Here is a 15993-nt window from a genome sequence, read left to right on the forward strand (position 1 = left end):
CTTGGTGCACATGCATGATGGCTGCTGCCGTCGGGCTGTTCAAATGCGCTAAGTCTGTTCAATGCTCAACCGACATGTGCGTATACATACCTTAATCAAACATTTGAGTTGGCAACACAATGCAGCCTCCGATTCTAATTCATTTTCTTTGACTTTTCCACAAAAGTCTCTGTCCAGCCACCAGATCTAGGACAGAGTGTTTTTTCTTTATTCTTTTTTCCCCCCATATACCATAAATACATATGTACTGGCTTGATGTCCCACCAGCGCACTCATCGCATCGTCAACCTACATCTCTTCATCGCAACTCGCCTATCATGGATGCACCTACTCCAAAGGCAACGCCAAAACGAAAACGCTGCGGGAACATCTCCCTGAGCCCAGTCAAATTCTCTTTTAATCCATCGACTGCCGAATCTGCCGACGATGGAAGTAATAGTCCACGGTCCAAGGTTGCGCATCGATTTCGCGGTCTGGCTCTTGGAAGTGGGGGCGGGGTTGTAAATGACCACGACCACGAGGCAGACGTCGGGGATGGCCCAGACTCTGCGCGGAAACGACAAAGGCAAGATGAAGTCGTGGCCAATGCCGGTGAAGAAGATTTTCAGCCGGGGGCAGATTCTCCTACACCACGGTCAAGTCAAGCCTTCGGTTCTGGGCTCAACGCCTTCGCCGAGCACCTCGCATCTCAGACTCCAACGTTGGTAGCGGCTGTTCCAGAACCAGAAAACAAACCACCCCGTCGAAGAAGGGCTGGTACACCACCACTTAATATGCACAAGTCACCTAAGAAGGCCAAGAAGGATGACGTAGAAGCGAGCGAATCACCCTTTGCTGATGAAGATGACATTATCGTGGATTCGGTCAGGGCGGCCCTCACATGGCACGAGGATGAAATCACCGTTTACGACCCCTATGACAAGGACGACGATGGTACCGGCATCAACGGAGTGGGTTTCAAGCCAACACCCGCCATGGCAGAAGCAAGAGCCGTTCGCAGACGACATCAGATGGCTGAGTATCGGAAACGGGAAGAGAATGAGGCTAGAGCTAGGCGCAGTCAGCGACGAAGAGGAGAAGAACCCCCATCCGCTCGGCTGAAAAAGAAATCACCTTCGAGAAAGGTCAGATTTGTGGATTCAGAAAGGCAGAGTGCTGTTGTGATAACATGATGGGCTACGACATGACGAGAACACTGATCGTGCTCCTCTATAACGAATGGTATGACCTTGCTGGGCTGGGCGTTGACGGGTGGGTTTTATTGGGCTTTTCTCTATTCTTGTGACACACCTGAAGGGTATTTCTGGCGGGAAATCGGAGTTTACACAGCCATGCTTGACACTTTTCTTTTCTTTACTTTGATTCGAGCGGTTTTCCAGGATGCAAAGCTAGGGGCATTGCCATACTGCTTCTCGTGCAATGCGACACTCTAGAAATAATAGCATTCTTGTTCTTTTCGGGTATTAATCTTGAAATTAGCATCTACAAGCATCTACAAACACTTGCTAGGGTCCCATGTTGTACATCATTTTATACAGATGATCCAAGGATCGATGATATCATGTCACCAAAATTTGTACCAAGGCTTCTGCGCCGCCGCCATCCGCTCTTGTTCCAGTTGTAGTTGTTCCTTCTTCCCCTCCGCCGCCTTTCTAGCCTGCTCTCTCTTATTTTCTGACACTACTTCGATGTGACGCTTCATTTGTATTCGCTCGGCTCGTCGGAGGTATTGGCAGTACTCGTACGATGCCGTACTTCCGAGTATAAACATCCCGACAGCCCAGTTCGCCGCCTTGACGGCATTGCCTGCAGGCAGAATTGTCAGTGCATCCCTAGCTGGTGAACGAGATTGGCAAGATGGGTGGTCCTTACCCCTCAGGACGAACCTCAATCCGCCAACACCGGCGCCAGCAGCAATACCAGCCAGGAATCCTTGCCTGGCGCACGGTGTATTGTGAACTTTGGTAAAGTCCTCCGTCTTGATCATACCGACTGCATCCGCAATCGTCGGCCTAGCATTATTCGTCGTCTTGTCGCCTCCTAGGCTTTGCGACTCGTCGGGCTGTTCTATAGGTTTTGACCAGACATGCAGGGTCTTTTGGTTTGCGCCTGGTTGCGCATTTTCGACATTGGGTGCCATCCCTGGCTACCTCCGCAGATCAATTGATATCATGAATTAGGGAGCCAAATATCCAAGCTACCAAAGTGCCCAGGGTACCGGGGATGTCACTAATTTGTCGTTGTGGTCGAGTGCCGATGACGCCAGGAGCAGTTCTGATTTCTTGCGATTGAACGGCCTGATTGTATGTATCCTCATGTGGCGCCTTTTGTGGCACAGTTGCGGGTTTCCACTGGTGTGGCTGAAGCTGCTAAATTTCCATTAAACTTGTGGATCTCGACCGTGTCGCGCATGAACGCGCTCTGGCGCGTCTCCCTTGAGCCGTGCTGCGATTGTTACTCTATTTGCTCTTGTTGGTCATCCATTTGGCCCCAGAACTTGATAGGCGGACATTAGACCTGTCCCATCCCACTCGATTTTGATTATACAAAACACGCCAAAGACAACCCAATTCTGATCATCGTGGCCTCCCATGATTACCTTACCAGCAGCTCGAGCCGCCAATCTTTCATAACTAGGGTTGAGGCTCCTCGACACATAGCAGTCATAAGATGCCCAACACAAGCCTACGGAAACCACAGAAGGGTTTCCGCCGAGGCGGCAAATCTGCCTATCACGGTCAACGGACTCGTACATTTGCCGCTACCTCGAGAGCAGAGGGAACTTCGGCAGATGAGAAATGGGAACGGACGAGGCTCGCACAAACGATAGACGAAAACTTCGGCTTCGGGAGATACGAAAGTGGAAAGAAGAAGGAAGGCTGGCTTGTCAATGTTCAGCCCACCGCCATTGAAGATGAGAGGATTCCCGGCGGAAGGGCGGCACTTGATTGCTACTTCATTGAACATGATGGTGCAACATTCAAGGCGACTGTCGAGTACGATCCTTACTTTCTGATTGCCGTCAAGAAGGGCCACGAATCCGAGGTGGAGGAATGGATCAAGCGGGTTCCTGGCGACGGGTGTATCAAAACCATTCGCAGAGTAGAAAAGGATGACTTGAACATGCCTAACCACCTGCTGGGTTATCGGCGGACCTTTTTGGAACTCAAGTTTGCCAATGTATCAGACCTCATGGCTGCCAGGAGGGATATTATGCCTGTGGCTGAGAAGAACAAGAAGAATATGAATGCCATGGACGCATATGCTGAAGTTGTCACGTAAGTTGCAAATGCATGATTTTCTCATGCAACTTGGATGGAGGATTGACATGATATACAGAGCTAATGGCAACTTTGACCTTTTCGATGACGATTTACGAACTGATGAACGAACGAATAACTCATTCGCCGAGGCGAGTGACTACATTGTTGATATTCGCGAATATGATGTACCATACCATGTGAGAGTAATGATAGACCTTGGTGCGTCCTTATCCGTTCTTGTTTCGTTTTGGCCAGTATATTGACAGCGAGACAGATATACGAGTTGGAAAATGGTACTATATTGAGGTTAAGCACGGAGCAACCAAAATTTTGCCCAATGAAGACCGATCGCTTCCCGCGGATCCAGTTGTTTTGGCATTTGATATTGAAACAACCAAACTCCCCTTGAAGTTCCCCGACGCTGCCATTGACCAAGTCATGATGATTTCATATATGATTGACGGCCAAGGGTTCCTAATCACAAATCGAGAAATCATTTCCGAAGACATTGGCGATTTTGATTACACCCCGAAGCCAGAATATCCCGGCCCGTTTATGATCTTCAACGAACCAAATGAGAAGGCTGTTATTGAGCGTTTCTTTCTTCACATAAAAGAAGCCAGGCCAACCGTTATCGCGACTTACAACGGCGACTTTTTCGATTGGCCTTTTGTTGAAGCGAGAGCGAGCGTCAATGGTATCGATATGTACCAAGAGATCGGGTGGAAGAAGGACAGTGAAGATCAATTCAAATGCAATTACGGAGTCCACATGGACTGTTTCCACTGGGTCAACCGTGACTCTTATTTGCCACAAGGTTCTCGTGGTCTGAAGGCTGTCACGGTTGCAAAATTAGGATATGACCCCGACGAACTCGACCCAGAGTTGATGACACCCTATGCCAGTGAAAGACCACAGACCTTGGCCGAATACTCAGTTTCCGATGCTGTTGCTACGTATTTCCTCTACATGAAATACGTTCACCCTTTCATCTTCTCTTTGTGCACCATTCTTCCCCTGGGTGGTGATGATACACTTAGAAAAGGTACTGGTACACTGTGTGAGATGTTGCTCATGGTCCAGGCATATCAGAAGGAAATCGTGCTCCCTAACAAACATCAGTCTCCCAAGGAAGCATTCTGGGATGGCCATCTTCTAGACTCGGAAACATATGTCGGAGGACACGTTGAGAGTATCGAGGCAGGTGTCTTCCGAGCGGATATTCCAGTGGATTTTGCCGTCGACACAGGTGCTATTGACGAATTGCTGCGCGATATAGATGCTGCGCTAAAATTCGTTATCACTGTGGAGGAGAAGAAGTCACTAGCTGATGTTGAGAACTACGATGAGGTCAAGGAACAAATTGTTGCAAAGCTGATGAAACTCAAGGAAACACCACACCGACGGGAACGGCCACTCATCTATCATTTGGACGTCGCATCCATGTATCCTAACATCATGACAACAAACCGACTACAGCCAGATTCTATGATTGACGAATCAGATTGTGCGGCTTGCGATTTCAACCGACCGGGAAAGACATGTGACCGAAGATTGCCCTGGGCCTGGAGAGGCGAGTATCTTCCCGCCAAGCGAGACGAGTACAACATGATTCGACATGCTTTGGAAAACGAGAAGTTTCCCGGCAAGACACCTCAGGCGCCAATGCGCACATTCGCAGATCTGAGTGCCGATGAGCAAGCCTCTCTGGTACGGAAACGACTCCAAATATATTCGCAAAAGGTGTACCACAAAATCCACGATTCCACTACCATTGTACGTGAGGCCATCATTTGTCAGAGAGAGAATCCATTTTACATCAATACCGTACGAGACTTTCGTGACCGACGATACGACTATAAAGGAAAGGCCAAAGTATGGAAAGGCAAAACCGACTCACTCAAATCCTCCGGCGCGAGTGCAAGTGAAGTTGACGCGGCCAAAAAGATGATCATCTTGTATGATTCTCTACAGCTGGCTCACAAAGTCATTCTGAACTCGTTCTATGGTTATGTCATGAGAAAGGGTTCGCGATGGTATTCCATGGAGATGGCTGGTGTTACGTGTTTGACTGGTGCAACAATTATCCAGCTGGCACGACAGCTTGTGGAACGATTGGGAAGACCTCTGGAACTTGACACTGATGGTATTTGGTGCATGTTGCCGGCAACATTCCCCGAAAACTTTGCCTTTAAACTGAAAAACGGAAAGAAGCTCTCCATCTCATATCCCTGTGTTATGTTGAATCATCTTGTCCATGACAAGTTCACAAATCACCAGTATCAAACTCTTGTAGACCCGAAAACGTTCAAGTACGAGACTCACAGCGACAACTCGATCTTCTTCGAGGTCGACGGCCCCTACAAGGCAATGATTTTGCCAACATCGAAGGAGGAAGATAAGAACCTGAAGAAGCGATACGCAGTCTTCAATGACGATGGTAGTCTTGCTGAATTGAAGGGATTTGAGGTCAAGAGACGCGGCGAACTAAAGCTCATCAAGATTTTTCAACAGCAAATCTTCAAGTTCTTCCTGGAAGGCGAAGATTTGACACAGTGCTACAGCGCCGTCGCCAAAGTTGCAAATCGATGGCTCGATGTACTACACAACAAGGGATCAACCTTGGCCGACGAAGAGCTCATGGAGTTGATTTCGGAGAACAGAAGCATGTCCAAGACGCTGGAAGAGTATGGGTCACAGAAATCGACCAGTATCACCACGGCCAAACGTCTTGCCGACTTCTTAGGCGAGCAAATGGTAAAGGATAAAGGTCTCAATTGCAAATTCATCATCTGCGCACGACCACGCAATGCCCCGGTTACCGAACGTGCCGTCCCAGTTGCCATCTTTTCTGCCGAAGAGTCCATCAAGAGGACATATTTGAAGAAGTGGCTTAAGGAGGAGCCCACCAACACGGACCCAAGAGCTCTCCTGGACTGGGATTATTATCTGGAGCGTCTTGGTTCAGTTATTCAGAAGCTTATCACTATCCCCGCTGCTTTGCAAAAAGTTCGAAATCCAGTCCCGCGAGTGCCTCACCCTGACTGGCTTCAGAGACGTATTAATATCAAGGATGACAAGATGAAGCAAAAAAAGCTGACAGATTTGTTTACGAAAGAGCCTCTTGCAGACATTACAAATACCAATGGCTCTCGAATGGAGGACTTGGAGGACTTTGGGAATAAACTTCTCAAGCCAAAGCAAGTCAGTGCAGCAGTTGCCTCCTCACAGCCTGCACCGACAGTTCAAAAACGCAAATCCCCGGAACCTTCTGAGAACACGGACCCCATGGCTGCATTACCTAAAGTCATGCCGAATCCGTCAGAAAACTACCCTGCCTTTTTGAAGTATCAGAAGCAGAAGTGGAAGCTGCAGAAACAAGCTCGTATTCGCAGGCGACAATTGTTCGGCGACAGGAGAGGCCTGACTGGCAACAACATTCAGCAGTCATTTATGAGACAAGCACACGTCACTTTCATGAATACTTGGCAGTTGCTTCACCTGCAGGCTACTGACAGCCCTGGCGTTGTAACTGCTCATGTTTTGATTGATGCCAAAATTCACGCTGTGAAAGTCAAGGTTCCTCGACAAGTCTTTCTGAATCTCAAGGGCAGCGAGCTTCCTGATGTTGATATCGCGGGCTGCGAGGTTGAGCAGGTTAATTACACTCTTCCAAACGGCCACCCTTCAAGCCATCTCTTTAAACTTACTGTTCCAGAGGACGTGTACTTCAGTGAAGCTGCCAAGTTCTCCCTGCTGTTCAATCACCCTAGCGTGGAAGGCGTGTACGAGAAACAAGTACCTCTGAATATCCGGGCTGTTCTCCGTCTTGGAAACCAATGCGTGATTGATGAACAACAGAGTGCTGTGCTTGGCAAGGGTCTAGAACAGGGCTTTGACCTGTTTGGCCTAAAGAGACCTGTCAAGATACGTACATACCTGGAGTCATCTCAACTGGCTTATATATATATTTCTCACATCACAGCCGGCGAGCGTCAGATCTTTGGTATATTTTCGACCACTTCGGATCAGGGTCATCTTGTCATTATGCAGAAGAACAAGGATTCTGGTCAAGATCTTCCCAACATTACTCGAATGTATAGAGAGATGTTGGCCAAACGAGCTGAAGAAGCAGCGGGTACGAACTGGCAGGACTGTTTCGCGTATCAGGAAAAGATGACATTCAAGATCACTCAAGTCTCTACACGCCGCAAAGTCCATTTGGAAATCAGCGACGTCGTCAAGAAGATGCGAAAGGACGAATCCAGACCCCAAATGATGGTGATCCAGTCTTCGCAACGCAACCTGCTGGTCCACGATATTCCTGTCCTAGGAGAGTTTCCTGTCTTGCCTCTCAAGTACGATGCTACGGATAGTTCTCTTCCACCACTGGGCTGGCAAGCTGTTGTGGCTCGCCGACTGGTTGGTCACTACCTCGGCCTTGGTTCTTGGATATTACACCTTACTGCGCTTGCGAGATATGGCGATGTTCCTCTCTGTAATCTGGAACGGGAGGACCCTCGTTTCCTGATCGACATTGCCTATGCTCGTCGACTGCAAGCTAATGGAGTTGTGCTATGGTGGTCGGCTGGTCCACGACCCGACCATGCTGGGTATGAAAAGGACGATATCCTTGGTCCGCTGGATACTGTCAAGATGCCCAATGTGAACAACCCGGGTACTTTTGCTTCAGTCTGCATCGACCTCGATGTACGAAACTTGGCAATTAACACCATTCTGACATCGTCGCTTATCAACGAATTAGAAGGGGCAGATTCAGTGTCATTTAACCCGAGCGGCGCTGACGGATCAGAGACTTTGGCTTCGGACAATGCCTTTGCCAACTCTGGCGTTCTTGTCCTCCGTGAGATGGTCAAAGCATGGTGGGCAGAGGCCTGTAAGGGAAGCACCATGGCGGACGTGTTGGTTCAACATTTGGTCCGCTGGGTCGAGAATCCCGATTCTTTCATGTATGACCGAGCCCTACACTACTACGTGCAAATGATGTCTCGGAAAGCCTTCCAGCAGCTCATGGCAGACTTCAGACGAGTCGGGTCACAAGTTGTCTTTGCCAATGCCAACCGCTTGATTCTGCAGACAACCAAGGCTGAAGTTGGCAACGCCTTCGCCTACAGCCAGTACATCATTAAGTCGATCAAGAGTAAGCCTCTGTTCCACTTTATTGATCTCGAAATCAAAGAGTACTGGGATTACTTGGTGTGGTACGACGAGTTTAACTACGGCGGCAAAGGATGCCAGGAGGTCATTGAGGCGGACGAACAGAATCTAGAAACCATTATGCACTGGCAAATGGCTACATTCCTACCTGTGCGACTACAACCGATTTTCCAGGAATGGGTCATTGCGTTCATACAACTCATGCACAATCTCAAGCGGCCGGCGAACCATGACCCCGACTCAACGCCTCGTTTGACACAGTTACCCAATCGCAATGATGAAACTGAGGAAAGTCAGATAATTCTTGGAAAGGCCTACGAGAAACCACTCAAAAAGGCCATTGCTAGTCTTATAAGCCAACAAAAGCGAGAGCTCTTGCATCCAGAGCTGGCAGAAGACTATAGCTTCCCCAGCCTGCCTGGATCTCACCTGACTCCTCGTGCCCCTGTACTGGAGTTGGTCAAGTCGCTCATGCAAATTCTCTCTCTAGACAAGAATATCACACTCGAAGCTCGTCTGTTGCGTAAGGAGCTATTGGCATTATTCGACGTGCGAGAATTCTCCAAAGAAGGCACGTTTGCAAACCCCTCGGAGAGTCTCAAGCTCATGCAGATATCATGCGACAGCTGCACAATGGCCCGCGACTTGGACCTTTGCAGGGACGAAGATCTTCAAGGAAGCGACGATCGAGGCTGGCAGTGTAGTTTCTGTGGCACAGAATACGACCGCGTGGCCATTGAAGAAAGACTATTGTCCATGGTGGAAGCTTGGACGGTAGAATGGGCAACACAGGATCTCAAGTGTTCCCGGTGTGGCGCCTTGCGGGTTAACGATTTGATGGAACATTGTACGTGCAGTGGCGAGTGGAAAGAAATTGTATCTCGGCAGGAGACTATGCGAAAGCTGACGGTTATGAGGAGGGTGGCCAAGTATTATAGTTTAAGGATGCTGAGCAATGTTGTGGATGGGCTTTTCTCGGACTTGTAAGGCAGCAGATATGTTGGTATTGCATCAACGGCGTTTTACCATGTGGGTTCATCGGGAGGCATAAGAAGCAAGATGGGACTTGCTAATTGGGTAATTTTGCGTATACCAAGAAATATAATGTGTTAGACGTGCCCTCATCGTTCCCTCGTTGCGCTCCAATCTATGCAGAAACCGTACAAGACCTCATCACAGCTTCAGCTCACCGTGTCCGCCTGCATCTGCTCCAAGTTGTCCATAAACGGACCCAAAAACTCATCAACCCGTTCCAGTGTCTTGTCCGTATCCTTGTGGGAAACCGCCCTCGCAACAGTACTACGAAACAACTTGGCCGTGTCAAGATACTCCCAAAGCTTCCGCTTCTTCGCGTCTTCCGGATTGGCCGGCTCCCTCCACCCCTTGATTTTAATGACATAGGGGGACGAGACGCTCTCGCCCTTTATGAGCTTTGTCCCGCGAATACTCGCCCAAACACCCAGTCCTGCACATATGTCGCGCAGGATATTAGGCGCCAGATCAACAAGCGTGTGTGTGCCACGTCTGTCATTGTCATACCTTGCCATCCAATTACACATGTCTACGGCGTCCCTGACGGCCCGTACGCTCTCATATTCGACTCTGAAGCAAGCCATTTCGCCACCGAGATTGGCCTCTTGGCAGATTCCGTATTCGTCAACGAAGCCCTGAATCTGCAAGTAGCAGCTCGCTTCCAGGAGACGCATCACGCACCTCTGCAGTTGAACATGGACGTCCGTCCTGGACGGTCTGACGCTGTCGCAATGGCGCAGATAATCCGGGCATCTGGCTCTCCAAGAGTCGAGCTGCCTGTAGAGCGCCTCGACGTCTGCGAGCTTGACGCCTTGTCTTCTACATGTTGCGGTGCAGAACTTTTGTCCCATGTTCCGCGCAATTATCGCCAGCGACAGGATGGCATCCAGGTAGCTGTGGGCTTCGTTCCTGGGCAACGAAGCCGTGATATCAATGTCGGTATCCGGTATGCGTGACAGCTTTTTATGGTCGAGGTTGTTGAAGGCATCTAGGCCGTAGACATGCCAGAATAGAAGGGTTCGACGCTCGGGCGCTCGAGAAAGGGATGAGGAGGACGAGGCATTTTCCTCGAGGCGATACTGCAACGTCATCATGACGAGTAAGTCGAGAGATAGAAACAGCGTTTCCATGTGTGCCGGCAGGGAAGATGCCGTGCTGTTTTCGTATTGGAAATTCGTCATGAGCGCCAGTGCTTCGATGTCGTCGAGGCGGTCTGTTCCCCGGCCAGGCGTCGACTGGTGCTCGAAGAAGGATTCTTTAAACTTGTTGGCCAGGCGCTGCTGCATCTCCCATTTGTCGGGTAGGTCTGTGAATGGCATCCCACGACAGGCAATGGCGTATATAAGCGCGTGGCAGCACCTGTTTGATTCGTAGTCCTGCCAGAAGGCGTCTTGGAGGAGGATGGGCAGGCATAATGCCGCGTGGGTGAAGTAGAGCCTGAGGGCAGCTTTGAACGTGGCCGAGTCCATATTGCAGCTCTCCCAAAGCTCATGATGTTGATCGTCTGGTGAGAGTGCCTCTGATATAAGCTGGTCCTGACTTGGCGCGAGGCTCAGTGGCGTGTTGGTCCATTCTGAGGACGACGGATCCCCCATGAAGATTTGGTCGAGAAACAGTATGCTGTCCGCACTGAGGTCAAATAGATTGTCTGACAGTAGGAAAGATGGTGTCCCTGTAAATGGTGTGTTGTGCGTATCTGGAGATATTGTTCCCTGTGGTGTGAGATTCGCAATGGCGGGCTCTAAGGTTGCGGTGGAAGGCGCATCTTTTGAAGGGGCGGCACCGGCTTCTTGAAAATATCCCGAGTCCGATGTGGCAATATGGGCACTTCTCGTCTGTTTCCTCCTCTGAATGCGAACGTCGTTGGAATCATCAACGCTGCAGGCTATCTGTCGTAAATCACACTGAGAGCACTTGGGCTCACCGCCAGCAAGTCGGGAAGACCGATCGCATCTGATCTTGCGTCTGTGACAGAAATCGCACGACTCCCGTTCTAACCCGCGTTTCAGCCGCATTTTCGGTTTCTTGTAATCCTGTAATGCATAGAGTTGTGTCGGGCATGCGCTTCCATATTAGAAGCGGGATACGGGCGGAGATTGTGCGGAGGGGTTGCCGACAACTCGTTAAGCAAGGTGGCCTTATTGGTCGGGTGTAGCGGGGGTACCGCGGCAATTTTGCGGATATTTCGAGGCTCTTTCGTGGAGGAAGTTGGGGGCCTTTGTATGGTAGAATTGAATAAATTGTCAAAGTTCTGGCCTTCATGGTGTCTGTTAATGTTTTTTTTTTCTCGTATTACCGAATCAATTGATCAATTCCGTGTGGATATCTGCCCGGATGGATAACAGTACCAATTCCACAATCCATGTCCCACCCAACGGTGAGGGAGCCCTTCCTTTTACTCCTCTTCTCGCGCCAAGTGCCATATTCACTGCTATATTTGGAATCTTGTTATTTCTTCATACATTCTTAGCATGTAAATTCAGGAGGTACTATGGCTATTCTATTGGAATGTTGTGCGGTGTACTCTTGGAGTTTTTAGGGTACATTGCCAAGTTGCTGCTCTCTAATAACCGCAGAGACAAAAATGGATACATTATGTAAGTCTTTCAGAGTGGAAAGGAAGTGTCTGACTTGTTAGGAAAGGAGTCTCTTACAATGTGTCCAGGTACATCATTGGCCTAACACTTGGTCCGACGTTTCTCTCATCTTCCTTGTATCTCGGGATCAGCATGCTTCAGCGACACTACTCTCAAGCACGAGTAAAACACATAGGACCTCGGTTGTTTGCCACTCTCTTTATCCTTGGAGACTTTGCTTGTCTCTGCTTTATAGGGTGTGGCGGATCTCTTGCGGCCATTTTCGCGGATAGTCCAGTTGGTATCGATCTGATGATTGCGGGGTTGGCGACGCAAGTCTTATGTACGGCTATATTCTGTCTTGTTCTTTTTGTCGTTTACAAGAAGTTGCAATTGAGGCTCAGGTATGACAAAATGCGGTGGTATATGCTCGGTGAGTTGACATGGCTGGGCGATACGGCAGCCGGGGATTAACTGTCGTGTTAGGTGCCTCATTGGCCGCTGCTTGCCTCTTTATCCGTTCTTGTTGGAGGGTCGCCGAGTTGAGTGACGGGTTTAATGGCCCTCTGGCGTCGAAAGAGGGTATTTTCATCGCGTTGGACAGTATTCCGATGGTTTTCATGTCTATCTTGCTCACAGTATTACACCCGCAGTACTGGTTCGGTGAAGTGTGTCGAGCCAACAAGTTGGTGGTTGAACACAATCTGGTAAATAGAATATAGATGGCACATCGTACGTACTTTCACATCTCTCCAGTGGCATACCGTGGCTCTCGTATGTAGAAATGCCCGTCAGCCGACGTCAAGAAGGTGGTTCGCCCGGGAGGCCGCCTTCCCCTCGCGAGGCAGCCAACAGCTGGTCCGGCCCGTCTGCCTTGTCTTGCCTGTCTTGCCTTTGGCCCCCATGTGCGGAGTATTTATTCGGCCCAACAAGATCGGGTGCTCCTTCCATAAGATTTTGCAACTTCCAGGTCGAACTCGACACCTCAGACACCAAACCATCTCCGGGTCGGCGTCTTTTGAAGCCTTTATTCCTCAATGACCTTCACTACACTTGGCAGCGTCTTAAACCATTGGCAAAATACAACTCGCCATGCTTAATCGAGGGCAACAGGTCCGACGGGCAAGGAAAGCCGCTTGTCGGTCCCGGCCGCCGAGTCTCCAGGCCGCGCCGTCCCTGGCGCTGCAAGGGCCATTCGAAGATGCGACCGGTCACAACGTTGGGCACGGCTATCCCCCCGCCATAGACTCGCTCTACATGACTCCCGATGGACTACAGCTCTCGCCCGAGGATATCCAATGGTCCACGGACAAAGGCGTTCCACTAACGTTCCTAGGTATACCTCCATTCCTCCACGGTCCTCAGGAGCTGTATGACGGACTGCATGGACACGACAAGTTCGATCCACGCTGGCCAAATCGTCATTCACTTCCGTCCAAAGACTTGAGAAGCACCGTCAGTCTCGATGCTCCATCCTCGACAGGATCAACTCTTTCTCCTGTCCAAACAGAACAAGGTGAAGTGTTGATCGGTCCACGCTCGCCAAGTCCAAGTCACCTGGGCAGAGAGATTGGCAAAGAAGGCGCAGACGAACATGCCAGGGATAATGCAGAATCTGAGCTTGCCAACTACAAAAAGCGGGTTTGCATAGCACCCCACTGTCATCTTTCGTTCGCGTCTGATGCGGATCTCCAGACTCATGTTCAAGCTGTGCACACTCACGCATGCAGTTGGGCTGGATGCCCGCAGCCAAGTTTCGCCACCCGGAAAGACCTTGCTTGGCACGTTAAAGTTGAGCACTTACTCATGTGCCCCGTGTTAGAGTGTTCCGATCAACCGTTCCAGAGCAGGCGTGAGTTGTCATCCCATATTGCCGTAGAACATCCAGGGTCTGGGAAGGATGCTGTCAAGGAATGGAAACTACCGTCGTCCGCCGCAGACAACAGAGAGACAAGTCCAAAATTTCATCACAACACAGAGTCGACGCCAACAAAGTCGGCTATAAGTGTTGACTCAGAAACCAAGGCAGCTATGGAGAATGTCATGGTGGCGAGGGCCAAGAAGAAATGCCAAGACCGGTTATGGACCATCATCGAAAAGAAAGCTCGAAAGAATGCCGGTACGTTCAAAATGACTTCCCTGTGCCCTCTGCATTTGTCATCCGATGCTTGACTTTCCCTCAACTTAGACTCCCAGCTAATAAACGAAGGCACTCCTAGAGCCGGACATGTCCCAACAGACCTTGTCCAGGCACGTACGACCCGTACCCTCGAGACAGCCAGCTTCCCTCTCGTTTTCGAGCATTCCATCCTTCCATTCCTGGCCGAGTTTGTCCCTAAATGGTCCGGTCCTCGTCATGTCATTTCATGTACGAAGGGTCGAACGGCCCAACACCGCCGAATTTGTATAATGACAACAGCAATGTTATCGCGAACCCGGAAAATCGTCATCGCCCGACACGTCGCCGACCTACTCCCTGACAAGTATAGACGCTTAGTGAGTTTTGTCTTCTCTGTCGGCCAAATAAGTCGTGCTGCACGCTGGGCTAGAGGCCTTAGTCGGACGCACCCGGATGATATTCTGTCTGCCAGGAACCCATACCATTTCAGTTGTCCATGTATGGGTGACAGTGTGGGCATTCCGGGAGAGGAACTTATTGAGGAGAGTACAGCCACATTGGGTCCTTGCTTAGACGTTGGCGGGGGATCATACTGGCTAGTAAACTTTCACCCTTTTTTGGCTGCGTACCAGAACTTGTCAATGGTGAAGATCGAACACCCTTCCCCGCAGGACCGAGGTCCATGTTTAGCTGAGGGACATGACTGCCTCTCGGACGAGACAGACTTCAAGCTGGGTCTTCTTACCGTTACATCTGGTCTGAATCTGAAGACGACAAGAATTTCACATGATCCCTATTGGGAGGACAACGAGATGGAGCAACCACTCGTAGTGACTGACTGGGCTCTCGTAACTTCTAACAGAAAGTCGGGAGGCAGAGCCAACATTCTTCGTCGCTTCCCTTCAGAAACTCAGCCGATCATTATGGAACCCCTCATTAGATCGGTATGCGGCGGGACGAGCGGCATCAGCCCGGGTGCTGCTGTCGTATCCAGCGGCCGAACATCAGGCTACCAAAGAGGGACGGTGTGCGAAATGCCCGCCTATGTAAGCGCTGAAGAGAACGGTACCGGAAAAGCAACTCGTGAATGGTTTGTGGAAGAGCCGTTCTCCTCATGTAGTAGTGAGGACTCTTGGATACGTGGAGGTATTGGAGTTGAGGGTGACAGTGGTGCTGCCATCGTGGATGCAGAAACCAATTGTCTTTATGGCCAGCTATGGGGACGTAACAAGTACTGGGGTCCTGGTCCTCGAATCACATTCTTCACTCCTGCTGCTGATATCTTTGACGACATCCAAGAGAAATGCGGATTGCAGCGTCGTCCTGAGTTGCCTCAGGCCCGAGACGAAGCGGACCGTTATGCCGCCTACCCTTCTTGTCGACGGTGTTATGACCTGAAAACATACCAAGACAGCCGAAGAAGCTCGCGGGCATCGTTACAGAGTATGATCAACTACAGGGGTGAAGCGGAGCCTGACTGGACGCCGAATGAGCATGTATCTGAGTTGGCTACACCACGAGATTGCCACCGTGGAGGCACGGGTATCGAGGAAATTGGCTCATCTTTCGTAAACAGCGCTTCACCGATGCCGCCTTTTGAGTTCCTTCCAGATGGTGAATCGGCCGGGTATTATTATCCAACGACACTTGTAATAGATGAGACCCGTGGTATTCCAGGAGAACCGGACTTTGGGGATATTCTTGAAGCTACTGCCTTGGAGCAAGTGCCGAAGCGAGGATCTATCTGCCTAGATCAGACCCCCATATTGACCTCGGGTTACGACACGGGGAGTCGGCCAAAGAGGAAGAGAATTGGCAAGTAGGC

At 50.1% G+C, this 15993-nt stretch overlaps 5 protein-coding genes across 5 annotated transcripts; 3 read left to right on the forward strand and 2 right to left on the reverse strand.

The window, feature by feature from the left end:
- Positions 1-317: 317 nt before the first annotated feature.
- Positions 318-1172, forward strand: MAA_04666 (uncharacterized protein; the record flags this gene model as incomplete). Its single annotated transcript, XM_007822762.1, has 1 exon — positions 318-1172. The coding sequence occupies one exon, from the start codon at positions 318-320 to the stop codon at positions 1170-1172; it is 855 nt and encodes a 284-aa protein (XP_007820953.1).
- A 392-nt stretch (positions 1173-1564) lies between these two features.
- On the reverse strand, positions 1565-2140 carry MAA_04665 (Cox20/FAM36A; the record flags this gene model as incomplete). Its single annotated transcript, XM_007822761.1, has 1 exon — positions 1565-2140. The coding sequence occupies one exon, from the start codon at positions 2138-2140 to the stop codon at positions 1565-1567; it is 576 nt and encodes a 191-aa protein (XP_007820952.1).
- Positions 2141-2670: 530 nt separating this feature from the next.
- MAA_04664 (DNA polymerase epsilon, catalytic subunit A) lies at positions 2671-9428 on the forward strand (the record flags this gene model as incomplete). The annotated part of the gene is made up of 3 exons (XM_007822760.1): positions 2671-3278; positions 3340-3482; positions 3538-9428. 3 exons carry the CDS (start codon positions 2671-2673, stop codon positions 9426-9428), a joined length of 6642 nt encoding a protein of 2213 aa, XP_007820951.1.
- Positions 9429-9622: 194 nt separating this feature from the next.
- Positions 9623-11488, reverse strand: MAA_04663 (Zn(2)-C6 fungal-type DNA-binding domain protein; the record flags this gene model as incomplete). Its single annotated transcript, XM_007822759.1, has 1 exon — positions 9623-11488. One exon carries the CDS (start codon positions 11486-11488, stop codon positions 9623-9625), a length of 1866 nt encoding a protein of 621 aa, XP_007820950.1.
- A 1653-nt stretch (positions 11489-13141) lies between these two features.
- On the forward strand, positions 13142-15991 carry MAA_04662 (zinc finger domain-containing protein; the record flags this gene model as incomplete). The annotated part of the gene is made up of 2 exons (XM_007822758.2): positions 13142-14168; positions 14259-15991. The coding sequence occupies 2 exons, from the start codon at positions 13142-13144 to the stop codon at positions 15989-15991; spliced, it is 2760 nt and encodes a 919-aa protein (XP_007820949.2).
- Between the last annotated feature and the right edge of the window lie 2 nt (positions 15992-15993).

Source organism: Metarhizium robertsii, assembly GCF_000187425.2.
Source record: "Metarhizium robertsii ARSEF 23 chromosome Unknown MAA_Scf_1, whole genome shotgun sequence".
In the NCBI taxonomy this organism is placed as follows: domain Eukaryota; kingdom Fungi; phylum Ascomycota; class Sordariomycetes; order Hypocreales; family Clavicipitaceae; genus Metarhizium; species Metarhizium robertsii.